The sequence below is a fragment of the Natator depressus genome, chromosome 6 (assembly GCF_965152275.1).
Source record: "Natator depressus isolate rNatDep1 chromosome 6, rNatDep2.hap1, whole genome shotgun sequence".
Classification (NCBI taxonomy): domain Eukaryota; kingdom Metazoa; phylum Chordata; order Testudines; family Cheloniidae; genus Natator; species Natator depressus.
This window is the reverse complement of record NC_134239.1, coordinates 77,625,589-77,643,010: the sequence shown is the minus strand read 5'-3', so window position 1 is coordinate 77,643,010 and position 17,422 is coordinate 77,625,589. Positions and strand designations below refer to the sequence as shown.

Genomic DNA, 17,422 nt, shown 5'->3' with positions numbered 1-17,422 from the left:
AGCAAAGCTCTTAAAACTTCGGGATTGTTACCAAATGACAAGGGGGGAGGCTGTGGGTTAAAAATAGAGAGCAGTATAAAACTCATGACAGATAGCAGTCCCATCACACACACTGCTTTTAAAGGACTTTCAAAAAGAAAAATTAAGGCAGACCTTGACATTTCTTTTGTCATTCTTACAGTGGAATGACAGATTCACCCAAAATTTCTGATCACACTAGTCTGTTCAACAGTTGTCAGCACTAACCATCTTTCACTGGGCTACCGAGGGAATGTCTACACTGCAATTAAAAACCTGTGGCTGACCCATGACACCTCACTTGGGCTAAGGTTCTTTTTAATTGACATGTAGATGTCCAGGCTCAGGCTGCAGCCCAAACTCAAATGCCTACATGGCAATTAAACAGCCTCTTAGCCCGAGTTAGCTGGTACAGGCCAGCTGTGGGTTTTTAACTGCAGTGTAGACATATCCAGTGTGTCACATGACTCATGCTTCAGAAGAACTCTTGCTTTACTTTTTCCACAGTTATGTAATTTTCTCATTTGTATCCTAATGACTAATAACAGTACTAAAAGGAAGATACACAGTCCGTGATGACTCACTTTCAGCTTCCTTCTTCCCTTAAAAATGCATGATTTGTACATTTTATTGTTTATTCAAATCTGTAGGTCTAGGTGTTATGGCATAGCTTAGTTATCTAGTCCAGACATCTGTTTGGTGCATGTTAATATGTTAACTTGGACTCTGATCTTACTTGAATGATTTGCTAATACTGTGGTCAACATTTGTTGCCAATTTTCCCAACCAGCTGTTGCTTGCCTTGTATCATTCCTCCAATAGATGCAGTGCTTTCCCTGTACTGCCTCACTTCTACAAGGAGGTCTTTAATTTTATACCTTCCTTTGCCTCAATATTGATCCACAGTACAGTCTTGTGTTACTTAACTAATATAACACCAACTGCAGAAAAATTCTGTGGAAGACAATTCTGTGTAACTCTCAGATAACAGATACATGGCATCAGACATCTATCTTATGGTTTTAATACAGAACATATTTTTTACCATTAAAGCTATGGGGTGGTTCACTACTATCCAACATCTCTACTATGAAGTATCAGTCACTGTAAATACCACTACATATGTTGCAATCTGACTGATATACTGTAATCATACTGTAATTTTAGATACTATACAATGGCATGCATCTATGGAAGACATGAATCAGGGAGTCTTATTTTGCAATGTGAAGCTACTTTAAATTTCAGATTTGTGGAAGAATTTTTTTTAAATATTCAGCAAACTTGTAGATTGCATTCACCAATAAAAAAAATTCTCTCAAGAGATATGTGTCTCCTTGTATTTAACACACAGTAGCAAAATAATTACCATCAGGTAAAATAAGTGGTTTTGAATTCTGTAAATATTGCTAAAAGGCTATTTTTAATTTAAAAATATTGGTTCAACATTTAAATATAACTTCTCTATAGCCCTACGGCACCATGTACCCCTTTTCTATTAAGATTTTGGCCCAGATCCTCAGCTGGTATACATCTGCCAAAGTTCTGCTGAAGTCAATGGAACTAAGCCAATTTATACCAGCTGAGAATCCGACCCTTTGCCTAGAACTATCATTTATCATGGCGAAAGTCAAATAAATAAAAATATGTATTTGAACTCATGTTCATTTTTATAATTTAGTTCCCCTCCCTCCTAGCATGAGACTGGTGAAGCACGAGACTACAGGAAAAGGAGAGAAGTGAGGCCTCTAAAGATGGTCAAGGCAGCAGGGGCTCATGCTGAGTTTACTTACCATTTCCAACAGTATCAATGGTTCCCTCTGATGTCAGCAACTATCTGTGAAACCCATTGGTAAAGTGTGTGTCTCATTACTCTGAAACCTGTCATTCCTCTCTAGTGCTTGTCCACATAGATGATGATAATCTACTACTGCTATTAGGGTTGTTTATTTTTTCCCCAGAGTTGAATGCTCTACTTGTAAGAGGATGGTGAAAAAAGCCCTTTTTTAATCCTTCTTTAAAAGTGGCTACAATCCACTGCTAACTGAATGCAATATACAACTGACTTTCTTGATAGATGTAACACAGGGCTAAACAGTGGCAAATAATTGGTTTATTGCCTATGAGAAGCAAGGCAAAGTTTGTAATCTCACATTATCCTGGATTTAAGTACACTTGTACCATATTTACTGAGGCCAGAAGCATAGTCATTACTACAGTATAGATGTATACTTTATACTGAAGTTACTGACAGATGAACACTCAGATGGACAGAGGCTTCTGCATCAGTAAAAGATTTGAGCCAAGAAAAATATGTTAAGTTTTCACAAACAATTTTGTCCTTACAAATGGGAAAGTCAGCCACTTTATATCCTACCACAGATTATATCCTACATACTATAAGCAGAGGCTTTGGGGTTGATTTTAAAGCATGTAATTTCAAGAAAGGGAACGACTTCTGATTTTGCTATAAATATTTTGAATGGAATTCACATCCTAACTACATTCTGTAAGTGTTGTTTTGCTTCTGTCAGCCTGGGGTCAGGACGACGCTCTCATGGTATATTTCTAATTTTTACATTTTTTCCTCATGCTTAGGTTGGCAGGATCCTGCAAGGTTTCTACAGAATTAAACTGATGCTCTTCTGAGTGATTTGTTGAGCCTGTAGTGCGAACACCTGTAATTTGCATGGACTACCTCCACTAAATTTCAGTTGCCAGTACAGTATTTGTGCCAATGCACATCAATCTTGACTGCCACATACCCTTGCTGTTACAGTCTTGGGTCTATTCAGAGAAGCATGACAATTTTGTGCAAAAATGCTTGGTGGTTTTGTAATATAAAAGAAGTTCACTAGGAACCATTAAGACCACCTAGTTATTTCTACTTGTGACACAATCAAATTAGAACCAAGGTCTCAAAATGTAAAAGGCAAAGGCATTAACGCTTTACAATTACAAGATCCGTAAACTTCTGCTCTTCAAACATGCAAGATTGATCAATATGTCAACATTCCAGGATAATGCACAAAGGATTTTTATCTTTCCCAGTCTATTCCTGTTACTATACTTATAAAATCAAAACCCCCAAACTTCATACATACTGGAAAATAGTCCATACCAAAAACCAATTTTGAAATGCTTTACTAGAATTGTTCTGCCAGCAACTTTACAAAGAACTGAACAACATGTTCACACATCTAGCTTCAAATAGATTTTCAAACACAGTCAACTAGAAGCTTTTCACTTTGTAAAAGTTCAAAAGTACATTCAAAATTATATGGGACCCATATTTGAGTTTAAAATTGACATACTTTCAAGGACAAGTATGTATGTCGGTAAGTATGTCTCAGTAAGGTGTTTTCAAGAATAAATTTTAGGGTATATATTTTATATGCTCTTTTAGTAAACAGATACACATTTTCAGTAAAATAAAATAAAGTTACACTAGAAAAAAGAAGATAATTTTCTGATTGAAATAAGTGAGAGGAAATCTTGTTGGGTTTTTTTATAGTTAGATTACTGCAAAATAGAGAAAGCAAAGAAGTCAAGGATATCAATCAGTGAAGAGAAGGAGAAAATTAATCCTGGAAAAAAACATTTTTGAAGATCTTACATCACAGATAAATAGCCTGAACAACAGAATTTTCAAGGATATGACATGATAGATAAATAGGCCAACCACCAGTAGAACAGCCCTAAAAGAATTCTGACTGAATTTTACAAGTGAGTATCCACAACCCTTTGAAAGGGCAGAGCATGTGCTCTCTCTTTCATCTTCTCTTCCGGCCAGTGTGGCAATTCAGGGGAAGCAGTATCAGCACCTTATCTTCAATCTTGCCTTCAAGCCTTATCTTCACCTGATTGCTTTATATGATGAGAAAACTGGCACTGTGGATATGGGGAAAGTGGTGGATATCTTGACTTTAGCAAAGCTTTTGAAACGGTCTCCCACAGTATTCTTGCCAGCAAGTTAAAAAAGTATGGATTGGATAAATGGACTATAAGGTGGATAGAAAGCCAGCTAGATTGTCGGGCTCAACAGGTACTGATCAACGGCTCAATGTCTAGTTGGCAGCTGGTATCAAGCGGAGTGCCCCAGAGGTCGGTCCTGGGGCCGGTTTTGTTCCACATCTTTATTAATTATCTGGATGATGGGATTAATTGCACCCTCAGAAAGTTTTCAGATGACACTAGGCTGGCGGGAGAGGTAGATATGATGGAGGGTAGGAATAGCGTCCAGAGTGACCTAGACAAATTGGAGGATTGGGCCAAAAGAAATCCGATGAGGTTCAACAAGGACAAGTGCAGAGTCCTGCACTTAAGAAGGAAGAATCCCATGCACCGCTACAGGCTGGGGACTGACTGGCCGACTTAGCCAGTAGCAGTTCTGCAGAAAAGGACCTGGAGAGTACAGTGGACGAGAAGCTGGATATGAGTCAGCAGTGTGCCCTTGTTGCCAAGAAGGCAAACGGCATATTGGACTGTATTAGTAGGAGCACTTCCAGCAGATCAAGGGAAATGATTATTCTCCTCTATTCGGCACTGGTGAGGCCACACCTGGAGTACTGCGTCCAGTTTTGGTTCCCCCACTACAGAAGGGATGTGGACAAATTGGAGAGAGTCCAGCAGAGGGCAACGAAAATGATTAGGGGGCTGGGGCACATGACTTACGAGGAGAGGCTGAGGGAACTGGGGTTATTTAGTCTATAGAAGAGAATCATAGAATCATAGAATATCAGGGTTGGAAGGGACCTCAGGAGGTCATCTAGTCCAACCCCCTGCTCAAAGCAGGACCAATCCCCAATTAAATCATCCCAGCCAGGGCTTTGTCAAGCCTGACCTTAAAAACTTCTAAGGAAGGAGATTCTACCACCTCCCTAGGTAACGCATTCCAGTGTTTCACCACCCTCCTGGTGAAAAAGTTTTTCCTAATATCCAACCTAAACCTCCCCCACTGCAACTTGAGACCATTACTCCTTGTCCTGTCCTCTTCTACCACTGAGAATGGTCTAGAACCATCCTCTCTAGAACCACCTCTCAGGTAGTTGAAAGCAGCTATCAAATCCCCCCTCATTCTTCTCTTCTGCAGACTAAACAATCCCAGTTCCCGCAGCCTCTCCTCATAAGTCATGTGTTCCAGACCCCTAATCATTTTTGTTGCCCTTCGCTGGACTCTCTCCAATTTATCCACATCCTTCTTGTAGTGTGGGGCCCAAAACTGGACACAGTACTCCAGATGAGGCCTCACCAATGTCGAATAGAGGGGAACGATCACGTCCCTCGATCTGCTCGCTATGCCCCTACTTATACATCCCAAAATGCCATTGGCCTTCTTGGCAACAAGGGCACACTGCTGACTCATATCCAGCTTCTCGTCCACTGTCACCCCTAGGTCCTTTTCCGCAGAACTGCTGCCTAGCCTTTCGGTCCCTAGTCTGTAGCTGTGCATTGGGTTCTTCCGTCCTAAGTGCAGGACCCTGCACTTATCCTTATTGAACTCATCAGATTTCTTTTGGCCCAATCCTCCAATTTGTCTAGGTCCCTCTGTAGCCTATCCCTGCCCTCCAGCGTATCTACCACTCCTCCCAGATTAGTATCATCCGCAAATTTATTGAGAGTGCAATCCACACCATCCTCCAGATCATTTATGAAGATATTGAACAAAACCGGCCCCAAGACCGACCCCTGGGGCACTCCACTTGACACCGGCTGCCAACTAGACATGGAGCCATTGATCACCACCCGTTGAGCCCGACAATCTAGCCAACTTTCTACCCACCTTATAGTGCATTCATCCAGCCCATACTTCTTTAACTTGCTGGCAAGAATACTGTGGGAGACCATGTCAAAAGCTTTGCTAAAGTCAAGAAACAATACATCCACTGCTTTCCCTTCATCCACAGAATCAGTAATCTCATCATAGAAGGCGATTAGATTCGTCAGGCATGACCTACCCTTGGTGAATCCATGCTGACTGTTCCTGATCACTTTCCTCTCATGTAAGTGCTTCAGGATTGATTCTTTGAGGACCTGCTCCATGATTTTTCCAGGGACTGAGGTGAGGCTGACTGGCCTGTAGTTCCCAGGATCCTCCTTCTTCCCTTTTTTAAAGATTCGCACTACATTAGCCTTTTTCCAGTCATCTGGAACTTCCCCCGTTCGCCACGAGTTTTCAAAGATAATGGCCAATGGCTCTGCAATCACATCCGCCAATTCCTTTAGCACTCTCGGATGCAACTCGTCCGGCCCCATGGACTTGTGCATGTCCAGCTTTTCTAAATAGTCCCTAACCACCTCTTTCTCCACAGAGGGCTGGCCATCTACTCCCCATGTTGTGATGCCCAGCGCAGCAGTCTGGGAGCTGTCCTTGTTCGTGAAGACAGAGGCAAAAAAAGCATTGAGCACATTAGCTTTTTCCACATCCTCTGTCACTAGGTTGCCTCCCTCATTCAGTAAGGGGCCCACACTTTCCTTGGCTTTCTTCTTGTTGCCAACATACCTGAAGAAACCCTTCTTGTTACTCTTGACATCTCTTGCTAGCTGCAGCTCCAGGTGCGATTTGGCCCTCCTGATTTCATTCCTACATGCCTGAGCAATATTTTTATACTCTTCCCTGGTCATATGTCCAACCTTCCACTTCTTGTAAGCTTCTTTTTTATGTTTAAGATCCGCTAGGATTTCACCGTTAAGCCAAGCTGGTCGCCTGCCATATTTACTATTCTTTTGACTCATCGGGATGGTTTGTCCCTGTAACCTCAACAGGGATTCCTTGAAATACATCCAGCTCTCCTGGACTCCTTTCCCCTTCATGTTAGTCCCCCAGGGGATCCTACCCATCCGTTCCCTGAGGGAGTCGAAGTCTGCTTTCCTGAAGTCCAGGGTCCGTATCCTGCTGCTTACCTTTCTTCCCTGTGTCAGGATCCTGAACTCAACCAACTCAAGATCACTGCCTCCCAGATTCCCGTCTACTTTTGCTTCCCCCACTAATTCTTCCCTGTTTGTGAGCAGCAGGTCAAGAAAAGCTCCCCCCCTAGTTGGCTCATCTTGCACTTGCGTAGGGGACAATTTCCTGGTGCTTTCCAAAAACTTCCTGGATTGTCTATGCACCGCTGTATTGCTCTCCCAGCAGATATCAGGAAAATTAAAGTCACCCATGAGAACCAGGGCGTGCGATCTAGTAGCTTCTGCGAGTTGCCGGAAGAAAGCCTCATCCACCTCATCCCCCTGGTCTGGTGGTCTATAGCAGACTCCCACCACTACATCACTCTTGTTGCTCACACTTCTAAACTTAATCCAGAGACACTCAGGTTTTTCTGCAGTTTCGTACCGGAGCTCTGAGCAGTCATACTGCTCCCTTACATACAGTGCTACTCCCCCACCTTTTCTGCCCTGCCTGTCCTTCCTGAACAGTTTATAACCATCCATTTCAGTACTCCAGTCATGTGAGTTATCCCACCAAGTCTCTGTTATTCCAAACACGTCATAATTCCTTGACATCACCAGGACCTCCAGTTCTCCCTGCTTGTTTCCAAGGCTTTGTGTATTCATATATAAGCACTTGAGATAACCTGCTGATCGCCCCTCATTCTCAGTATGAGGCAGGAGCCCTCCCCTCACAGACGTTCCTGCCTGTGCTTCCTCCCGGTATCCCGCTTTCCCACTTACCTCAGGGCTTTGGTCTCCTTCCCCCGGTGAACCTAGTTTAAAGCCCTCCTCACTAGGTTAGCCAGCCTGCTCGCAAAGATGCTCTTCCCTCTCTTCGTAAGATGGAGCCCGTCTCTGCCCAGCACTCCTCCTTCATGGAACACCATCCCATGGTCAAAGAATCCAAAGCCTTCTCTCCGACACCACCTGCGTAGCCATTCGTTGACTTCCACAATTCGACGGTCCCTGCCCCGGCCTTTTCCTTCCACGGGGAGGATGGACGAGAACACCACTTGCGCCTCAAACTCCTTTATCCTTCTTCCCAGAGCCACGTAGCCCGCAGTGATCCGCTCAAGGTCATTCTTGGCAGTATCATTGGTGCCCAAGAATGAGGGGGGATTTGATAGTAGCCTTCAACTACCTGAAGGGGGGTTCCAAAGAGGATGGAGCAAGGCTGTTCTCAGTGGTGGCAGATGACAGAACAAGAAGCAATGGTCTCAAGTTGCAGCGGGGGAGGTCTAGGTTGGATATCAGGAAAATCTATTTCACTAGGAGGGTGGTGAAGCACTGGAATGGGTTACCTAGGGAGGTGGTGAAATCTCCATTCTTAGAGGTTTTTAATGCCCAGCTTGACAAAGCCCTGACTGGGATGATTTAGTGGGTGTTGTTTCCACTTTGAGCAGGAGATGGGCCTAGATGACCTCCTGAGGTCTCTTCCAACCCTAATATTCTATGATTCAATCCATCCTCTTCAGGGAAGCTGGATTAAACAATACCACTAGCTCTATTCTATTATATACAGTTTCTTATACTGCCCTTATTATTTTAGGGTAGCTATCCATCTTCCAGTAGTGAGGTAAGTGACATGACTAACATCTTAGAGAGACAAGGTGCATGAGGTAATATCTTTTATTGGACCAATTTCTGTAACAGACAAGCTTTCAAGCTACACAGAGCTCCTCTTCAGCTCTGGGAAAGGTTCTTAGATTGTCCAGCTATGCTAGAAGGACAGAAGACACTGGATGTGGTTTAATTAGGTTGCAACTTGGTTATTAACTGTTTGGGAGTACCCAGCAGATAAACTTTTATAGTATCATTTCAATACATATCTGGTGGACTACTGTCAGCCCTCCCCCTTTCCCATCATGATCCGCAGCACACCTGCTGCTGGGAGCTTACCATCCCACCTTGAATGAGGGTTAAGATGGATCATAAAGGGTGGGGTAATTGGCTTCCTGCTGTACCAGTCAAAGTAGCCCCGAACCTGCCCTGTTTCTGCTCATTTAAGAAATACCTCCTTTAAATCCTTTACAAATCTATTTATCTGATGACTGTATCACTTCGTTATGGAGTACCTGCACTGGACATCTGCCCCACATCAACATAATGAATTGCAACATCACAGCCTAACTCCTGTTCCATGTTTACCCTCAACGAATCCCTCCAGCCCCACAAACCTGCTGTGAGGAAGGTGAAAACCCCTGCACTTCGCCGAGGCCAATCTGGTGGTGAGGGAAAAATTCCTTCTCAGCCCACCCCTCAAGAAAGGAACGACTAGTGCAGTGCCCACAGCAGTTCCTGACCAAACCTGGTATTTTGCCACTTCCATGTGTGGGAGGGTGAGTGCTGCTCTGCCTGGTTCAGGTAAAAGAGGGCGTCTCCTACTCAGCATGTACTTATATAACCTCCCTTCTGTTCCGGTCACCTAGTGGGATGGGTCACAGTGTGCCCACGTTGACATTTTCTCTCACAAAATTACACTCCCTCTGTCTCCCTCTCCTTAAAGAGGTACCTACCTTCATCCAGCAAGCCAGACAACAGGCCCCCTCCGCCCCTTAATGTGTGGTGTAATCAGTGTCACAGCTAAATACAAGATCACATAGTTCAGCATAAGTAATTAGCACATATCCTAAGAGACCATGCAAGGTATTAACCATTAACCAAGACCATTAACACCCCAGTAGTCATAGAACAAAAATGAGGGTTAGTGGGCTACAGATTGTTATAATAAGCCATAAATCCAGTTCAATCTTGTATTTAGCTGTGACACTCTTAGTACCTTTCCCAGACCAGAAGACCACCTCTGTTCAGGTTGAAAGCTTGTCTCTCACCAACAGAAGTTGGTCCAATTTAAGATATTACCTCATTCACCTTCTCTAATATTCTAGAACCGACACAAGTACAACAATACTGTGTGACTAATATCTGACACATGAGGTTTGTGCTTTCTCTCATCCTCTTCTTAGGAGGAGAATATGTTGACAGTGGAGTGTTTTGTTTTGGAAGATATGTGTGTGTGTGTGTTTAAATGTACATGCTGTTATGTGTTTATGTTAGAGAAGGCAAGGTTAAAAAAAAAGTGATTTGCACTCAAAAGTGGAAGGTGGTGAGGTTTGTGGCTGTCCTTGGTTCCTGGCTTAGTTTGTTCCAGAGCTTGGGACCACAACCTGAGAAAGTTCTGTCTCCTGCACAGAAGAGCTTTACCCTGGTAGTAGAAAGTTCAGTTGTGCCAGAGGACTGGAACAGTCAACCATGATCTTCATCACAGAGCTTAAGGCAATTCTTTGGATAGGTCTGGCCCTGGTCATTGAGTGCCTTGAAGATGAGGACCAAGCCTCTGAACCTCACTTGATATTCTACAGGAAACCAGTGTAGAGGGCGGGGAATAGGTTTGATATGCTTGTGGCAGTCAGTATTGCTAAGGAGTGTTCAGTATTAGTTGGTGCTGTCTAAGGGCTGATGTCTTTGTGCCCACTTACACTGCACTGCTGTAGTTCAGATGGGAGGTATTGAAGACATATATAACCTCTACTAGGATGAGCTGGAGTCTCCTAGCCAACCAGAAATGGCAGAAAGTATTGCTTGTGGATGCTACTATGTGAGAGCTTAGCATTACTGAGGGATCTAGGCTACAGACTGAACTGACCAACTGTGGGGATGTACCATCAACCAAAGGAGACTTCACCATGACTGCAAATTCTGCCAGGTGCTTACCCTTGCCCACCAGCATCACCTCTGCTTTGCTTGCACTTAGCTCCAACCAGCTGTTCTTCATCCATGAACTGATCTCACTCAAGCATGCTGCCATCTTCGTGATAGTGGTATGGTCAGATGAAGTAAAGGATAAGCATAGCTGTATGTTATCTCCATATTGCTGGCACTGAGTCCATGTTGTGTTATCTGTTCAGCCTCATGTCGATTTTGAAAAGGACCAGAGAAAGAATGGATTCTTCTGGGACTTGTGGCGGGTTTTGTACTTTGTGAACCCCTTTGATTCCAAGGGGGGTTAACCCTGCCTCCCGGCTTCTACGCCAGTTCTACAACCTCCCTGGTAGTCAGGGCTCTATGGCCCCATGGCCAGAGTCCTTCTAAATCTTCTTCCCTTGGTGGGATAGCACGGCCTAGCGGCCAGAGTCCCTATAGTGCGCTCCTAAAGCAGCATGGCCCAATGGCCAGAGTCTCCCGAAACTCTCTTCCTCCGGTGGGATAGCGTGGCCTAGCGGCCGGAATCTCTATAGTGCACTCCTAAAGCGGTGTGGCCTGAGGGCCAGAATCCCTCTAAGTCCTCTTTCCCTCATAGGATAGTGCGGCCCAGCAGCCAGAGTTCATCTATCTCCTTTGAGGTAAGAGAGGGGTCGGTGAACTATGTAGTCAAATCAGAAGACTACTCAGAAGAATTACAATATATGAAATAAAATATTGTGTAAGTCACAGATCCTCCTACTAGTAATAACATATTTTGGGCTAGATCTTCTTTCTGTTGTACAGACAGGAGGGTGGAGAGAAGAGTTCATACAAATTCTCTTTTGCAAAGTTAAAGACAAGACTTTTCCCTAACACTCAGGAAGGCATTAGGAGTTGGGAAGGGGGATGCTTGGTTACTCTTTCATATTTGTTAAGCAACATATCATGTTCCACCCACTTTGTATTAAATGTAAGTTTTAAAAATACTTCATCAGTCTTGATTTGCTTTTATGTACCGCAATACTAATATCTAGAGCTTCAAAAGGAAATTCACTTACAAGTGTTTAAGCGTTGAAAAAGTGTGAACTTGTTGTCTTTGAACATAAAGAAATTTAAAAAGGCCCTGAAATGTTTTCAATGAATAGCTAAATTTCAGAAAGCATATGGTAATACACATGCACTATAATTACTTACTGTTATAATTATAGTGTATAACCTCAATATACTGTTTTTGTGCAGAGTGATGCTCTGAAAGAAATAATTGTCCTTAGCTCTGCCTGATGATCACAGAGTGAAATGTTTGATAAACTGCAGCAAAAGACTGAAAAGGTGTAATACACAGAGGTTTTAAAATTTTAAATGTATATACTCATATTTTTCATTTTTCTGTAGTTTTTTTAAAAAACATATTACAAAGGTGAAAACTTTGGGTTTTTTTTCTTCTATGCAGATTAAAAGAAAAGAGCTGATAACTTTGTTAACTGATAAATAGTTCATATACAGTAACAAAGATTGCTTACCTTGATGGACTGACTATAAGGTCCTATGTTAGCAGGTGCCCAGTGAGAAATGCTCTGTACATGCATGATCTGTTTTTGATAACAGTCTACATCACCGATCGTAACGTCACACTTATGTGCAAGGCAATCCATACAAAAGAATACTCCATCAAGCAATGGGGCTTCTACACATACTCTGAAAACATAAATCATGAAAGATTATATGATTATCTTATAGACTCAGAGAAATATAAGGCTGGAAGGGACCTTGAGAGATCATCAAGTCCAGCCTCCTGCACTGAGGCAGGACCAAGTAAACCTAAACCACCCGTGACAGGTGTTGGTCCAACCTGTTCATCCATCCATCTATCTATCATGATTTAGCCTATTGAAAACAAGCCACTAAAAAGAGCTAGTAAGAGAGCAGCATCTCAGAGCCTATAGCTATTGAAGAAGAATTAAGTTTGTAGTACACACATAAAGAGGAGATATTTAACTCTCAGCAGAAATTCAACAGAAAATGACTTGTAAATGCTTGTTCTCTGGAAGTATCTTATAATACAGTCTTGTAAAATTCTACTCAGGAAAAATAACTTTTTTCACCACAGGCAAGAAAATATTTCCTCTTTCTGCCCACCACCCCGCCATTAACATCATGATAAGGATGGGTGAGTAGATTTTCTGCTTGGGCTGCTAAATTTTCAAGACAATTTTGCAAATTTATTGTAGATCTATACCCTTGGGTCCGTGCTCCTAGCATGTTACTAGCGAGAATTCCCATAGCCAGGTCTCTGTGCATAATGCAATTATGCAGCCATGCAAATGTGTGCATAATTCTTCTTTTGACCAAAATCCAGTATAAGTCTGCTTGTGCTACATAAATAATCACAAAAAGCGATTTTCCTGCATCCTCCTAACTTGTAACCTTTTTTCCTGTTCTTTTATAAGCTCCACATGAAGTGATAGGGGATTGTATGGCTAGTTATGCAAATGAGGGAGCAAAAGACATGCAGTAGCATGAAGAGCAGAAGAGGATGAAGCAGGAGGAGGGACTGTACTTAAAATACACTGAAGTGGAAATCTGCTCTTGTGCAGCTTTACGAGCTGTACAGTAAGGAGTAGAACCTGCCATGTTCTCCTCTTAGACTATGTAGAAAGAGAACTCCATGTCTTTGTGGATTAGTAACCCTGGATGGCTGCCTGCATCTCCTAGAAGCCTCTCCCCACTACCTTTAAGGCAGCGCTTTAGCCTCTTCTGGTACTGCCCATTCCCATCTACCTCATTTCAGGAGCCACACTAAGTAATTAAATTATTTCATAATCAATTTACACGGCTGCATAATTCTGAGTTTATCAGAGATCTCAGTGTTCTTATGCTACCTGGGTCAGGACCTCAATATGTAGTTTAGATCTAAATTGTCACATCATACACAGTGTGTTGTCCATAGATTTAAAATTTCACAGCAGCTAACCAGCCCCATCTGAGGTGGCTAAATCTGAGCCAGGCAAGGGTAACAGTATGTAATGGATCTAACCATCCATTGGAACAGAAAACGTAACACATAAAGTAATATAAAGAATTCTCTAACCATGAAAAGAAGGTGGGTGGGGGACTGTGGATCTGTTATAAGATACATTATTCCAAATACACCTATAATTCTTTACATTCTTGTTTCCAGTGCCGTTGCAGCTGTGTTGGTCCCAGGATATGAGAAACACAAGGTGGGTGTAGTAATATCTTTTATTGGACCCACTTCTGTTCATGAAAGAGACAAGATTTTGAGCTTGCACAGAGCTCATTTTCTGCGTAAGCTTGAAAGCTAGTCTTTCTCACCAACAGAAGCAAGTCCAATAAAAATACTACCTCACCCAACTTGTCTCTCTGTAATTCGTTAAGTAATTTTTGTTTTTATTCCTGGTGAGAGTTGTCACCTCCTTGTGGACTACAAACACAATTTCCTTTCAATAGATTCAGGTCCTAAGTAAATTAAGGATTTTCTTCTCACTCTTGGGGCTTGATTGAACCACGAGGCTCAGCACTGAGTACAGGGCAGTGTATAGTGGTGATTTCCCTGAAGAAGCCCTGGGAACTGGGTTACAATTCTGAAGTGATTCAGTAACAATTCCTCCCCAATACCCTCTTTTTCTTTGTGGGAATGTAAACTGCCACTCCCCTTCACAGGATGCAATTTATTTGCCCCATATCGTGCTGGCCCAGATCAGTGTTGTTTGTGTAGGACCATAAATAAACTTTTACAAATTGAGAGAAAGTCTTCGATGAATCTGTATTCCAGGCAGGCCAGCAAAGACAGAGTTGCCTAGAAAAACATACCATACTACTGTATATTCTCCTAAAGGACTGTAAAATCAATCCTCTTTGATGTCTCCATACCTCAAGAGGAAAAATTAACATACAACACCAAACACAGGACAACAAAGGATGAGTAGATAGAAAACCTTTATTTCCAAGCTTTACAGTTTCTGACTGCTTTTGAAACCAAGTACACTACAAACTCATATCTTCATTGGGATAACTCTACTGGTGTCTCATATCATGCCAGATAAAACCAGTGTTGACCAATCATTTAGCAGGTCACCCAACCATTATATACAATTAGCAATAATTCAAGCCAATCATTCAGAAATTCAATACAATAAATATACAGAAAACCTTTTAAAAATATACTCTTTTACTTACTGTGGCTAAGACAGAAAATAATTTTTTTATGAAAGGTCAAGTGAAAAACTGTCACTCTAGCACATCTACACCCTTTGGTTATAGTGAGAGCACCAATAATTACATTTGAACAGAATTAACTTTATTTGCATTTGATGCAATATAAATAGCGCCAATGGAATAGCATCTTGTCAGAGCAATGTTGTCCACAGACTTATTTTGACACGGTATTTGCACTGGCATTTGTCACATGACAATGCTCTAACTCTGCCATTATCTCTTATGTGTATGCATTTTCCATTAGTTTGTTTATATAATTTCACTAATAGAACATACAAATTTTTGACAAACAGTTTTAAAAAGGAAAAGATGGCATATTTACTTTTAAATGGTAATGTGTTTCACATAAGCCAATTCCTCTCTTTAGGGTTATAACTTGTTATCCTTTTCCCTTCTTTCTCCCTCTTTGTGCTAACATTCATATATCTATGGTGATATTATTTTTAATTTTTATAACAGTATCCACTCACTGGTTGCTTGAAATATACCAGGTATAGACAAAAAATGAAAGAGCGAATAAAAAAATCAAATCAAGTGGTTATGATTGGTATGGGGCAAGGCAAGCTCAGTAGTATTCACACTGGTAATAAAGCAATAATGATTGAATAACAGATTATATTTTATCTTTACTATAGTGCTGCTATGTTGCATAATTCCTATTATATATTGTATAAATCTTATTCACTCAGTAGCAAATGCAAGCTTGCAACTTAATTCCATTATTTTTGGACCTCTTCTCCACTGATTGTATATTGGGATAAAATATAGGAAGATTTTGTAAATTATGGGGCATGACATTAATAAGGATCCATGGATATTTATCTTAGGGAAGACTTCAAAGCAATGAGTCCAACACAGATCCAATTACTAGTAGAGCTATTACTAAGTAGGGAAAATATATCTTATTAACTTGAATAAGTAATAAAGCCCTCACTGTCGCACAATGGGAAGAAGTGAAGAACTTCTTCCTATAAAATATTTTATGTAGCACTAAAAAAAAATCATTTTGTCACTTGCAGAGTCCTTTAACTTTATATATTTATATTTCAACTAATGATCTGAAAGAGAGGGTATGCATTAAGATAATAAATTTACAGACAATACCAAAGGTATGATGAAAATGCAAGTATGCTTGTTCTGGGTATTTATAATCCCAAACACAGATGTTCAATGGGAGGGAAAAATTTGGAAAGCAGCAATGATGAAAGAGATGCAGTGGTGACAGTGGCCAGAACAGTATACAAGAGTTAGCAGTGCAACATGGCAGATAATAAAAAGATCAATACAATTTGGAACAGCATACACACAGGCGTTACACAAAAGAGCACTGAGGAAAAGTTCCACTCCGTACCCCTGTGGTATGACTACACCTGGAATATTGCTTTCACTTCTGGGAAGTTAATTCAAAAAGATATTGACAGTCTGGAAAGTCCAGAAAAGTGTAAAAGCTAACAAAGAAGTGGAAATGTTTATGGTTGTTCAGGCAGGGAAAATCAGGAGAAATGGTATGTAATTTTTAAAAACGAAAATTTAGGCTGAATATTAGAAAAACCTTCTTCTCAATCAGAGATTTCAGGGATAGGAATAGTTTCCTAAATGAAGTGATGGTATCCCCATCACTAGGCACATTTAACTCTGAAATAAAAGGAAGTATTTTGTAGAGAATATTGTTACATAGATCTTTCATGGTTCTGTTCACTCAATCCTGGAAAATGGACTGGGGTATTATTTATGCAAAGAATATTTTGAGTCAAAAAGGTATTGCTCCACCATATCACATCTGGAAATTAAGTGGCTTTGTTATAGCAATTTATTGTCATATATATCTACACTATCTATCTATCTATCTATATAATTATGTATAGCACTTTCATTAACTGAATGATTATAATCTCAACTCTTCCTCCATTTATGCAGATATTAGATGTTTTATAAACTTGAACAAAAACTGAATTTTACCTTAACAGACCTGAAGTTAAAGTTTTCAAGTTTTAAGTATATCACATAAACTGTTGATAGGGTTCTGGAAACTAAATTAAAAGCAGTTAGTCAACCTATCAGTATTTCAGTTGCTAAGCACTGTAAAGTGCAAGAGTCTTTCTAGATCTCATTCTGGAAATCAATGAATCATAGAAATGTGGGACAGGAAGACACCTTGATAGGTCATCTAGTCCAGTCCCCAGCACTGAGGCAGGACTCAGTATTACCTAGACCATCCCTGACAGATGGTCGTCTAACCAGTTCTTAAAAACCTCCAATGACGGAGATTCCACAACCTCCCTAGGTAACTTGTTTCAGTGCTAACTACCCTTATAAGTTAGGACGTTTTTCCTAGTGTCTAACTTAAATCGCCCTTGCTGCAGTTTAAGCACACTGATTCTTGTTCTGTCCTAGGTGGTCAAGGAGAACAATTTGTCACCCTCTTCTTCATAACAATCTTTTATGTACTTGAAGACTGTTAACATGTCCCCTCTCAGCCTTCTCTCCTCCAGACTCAACAAACTAATTTTTTTACAATCCTTCCTTGTGAATCACGTTTTCTAGACCTTTAATCATT

The 17,422-nt window shown here is 41.2% G+C and overlaps 1 protein-coding gene across 2 annotated transcripts in view; it reads right to left on the bottom strand.

The window, feature by feature from the left end:
- The window catches only part of DPH6 (diphthamine biosynthesis 6), a 366,355-nt gene that overhangs the window by 175,181 nt on the left and 173,752 nt on the right, over window positions 1-17,422 (bottom strand). For both annotated transcript variants that reach the window (XM_074955773.1, XM_074955772.1), the window contains one exon: window positions 12,150-12,324. In XM_074955773.1, coding sequence (XP_074811874.1) covers window positions 12,150-12,324 — 175 coding nt within the window. The remainder of the gene's footprint in view (window positions 1-12,149; window positions 12,325-17,422) is intronic.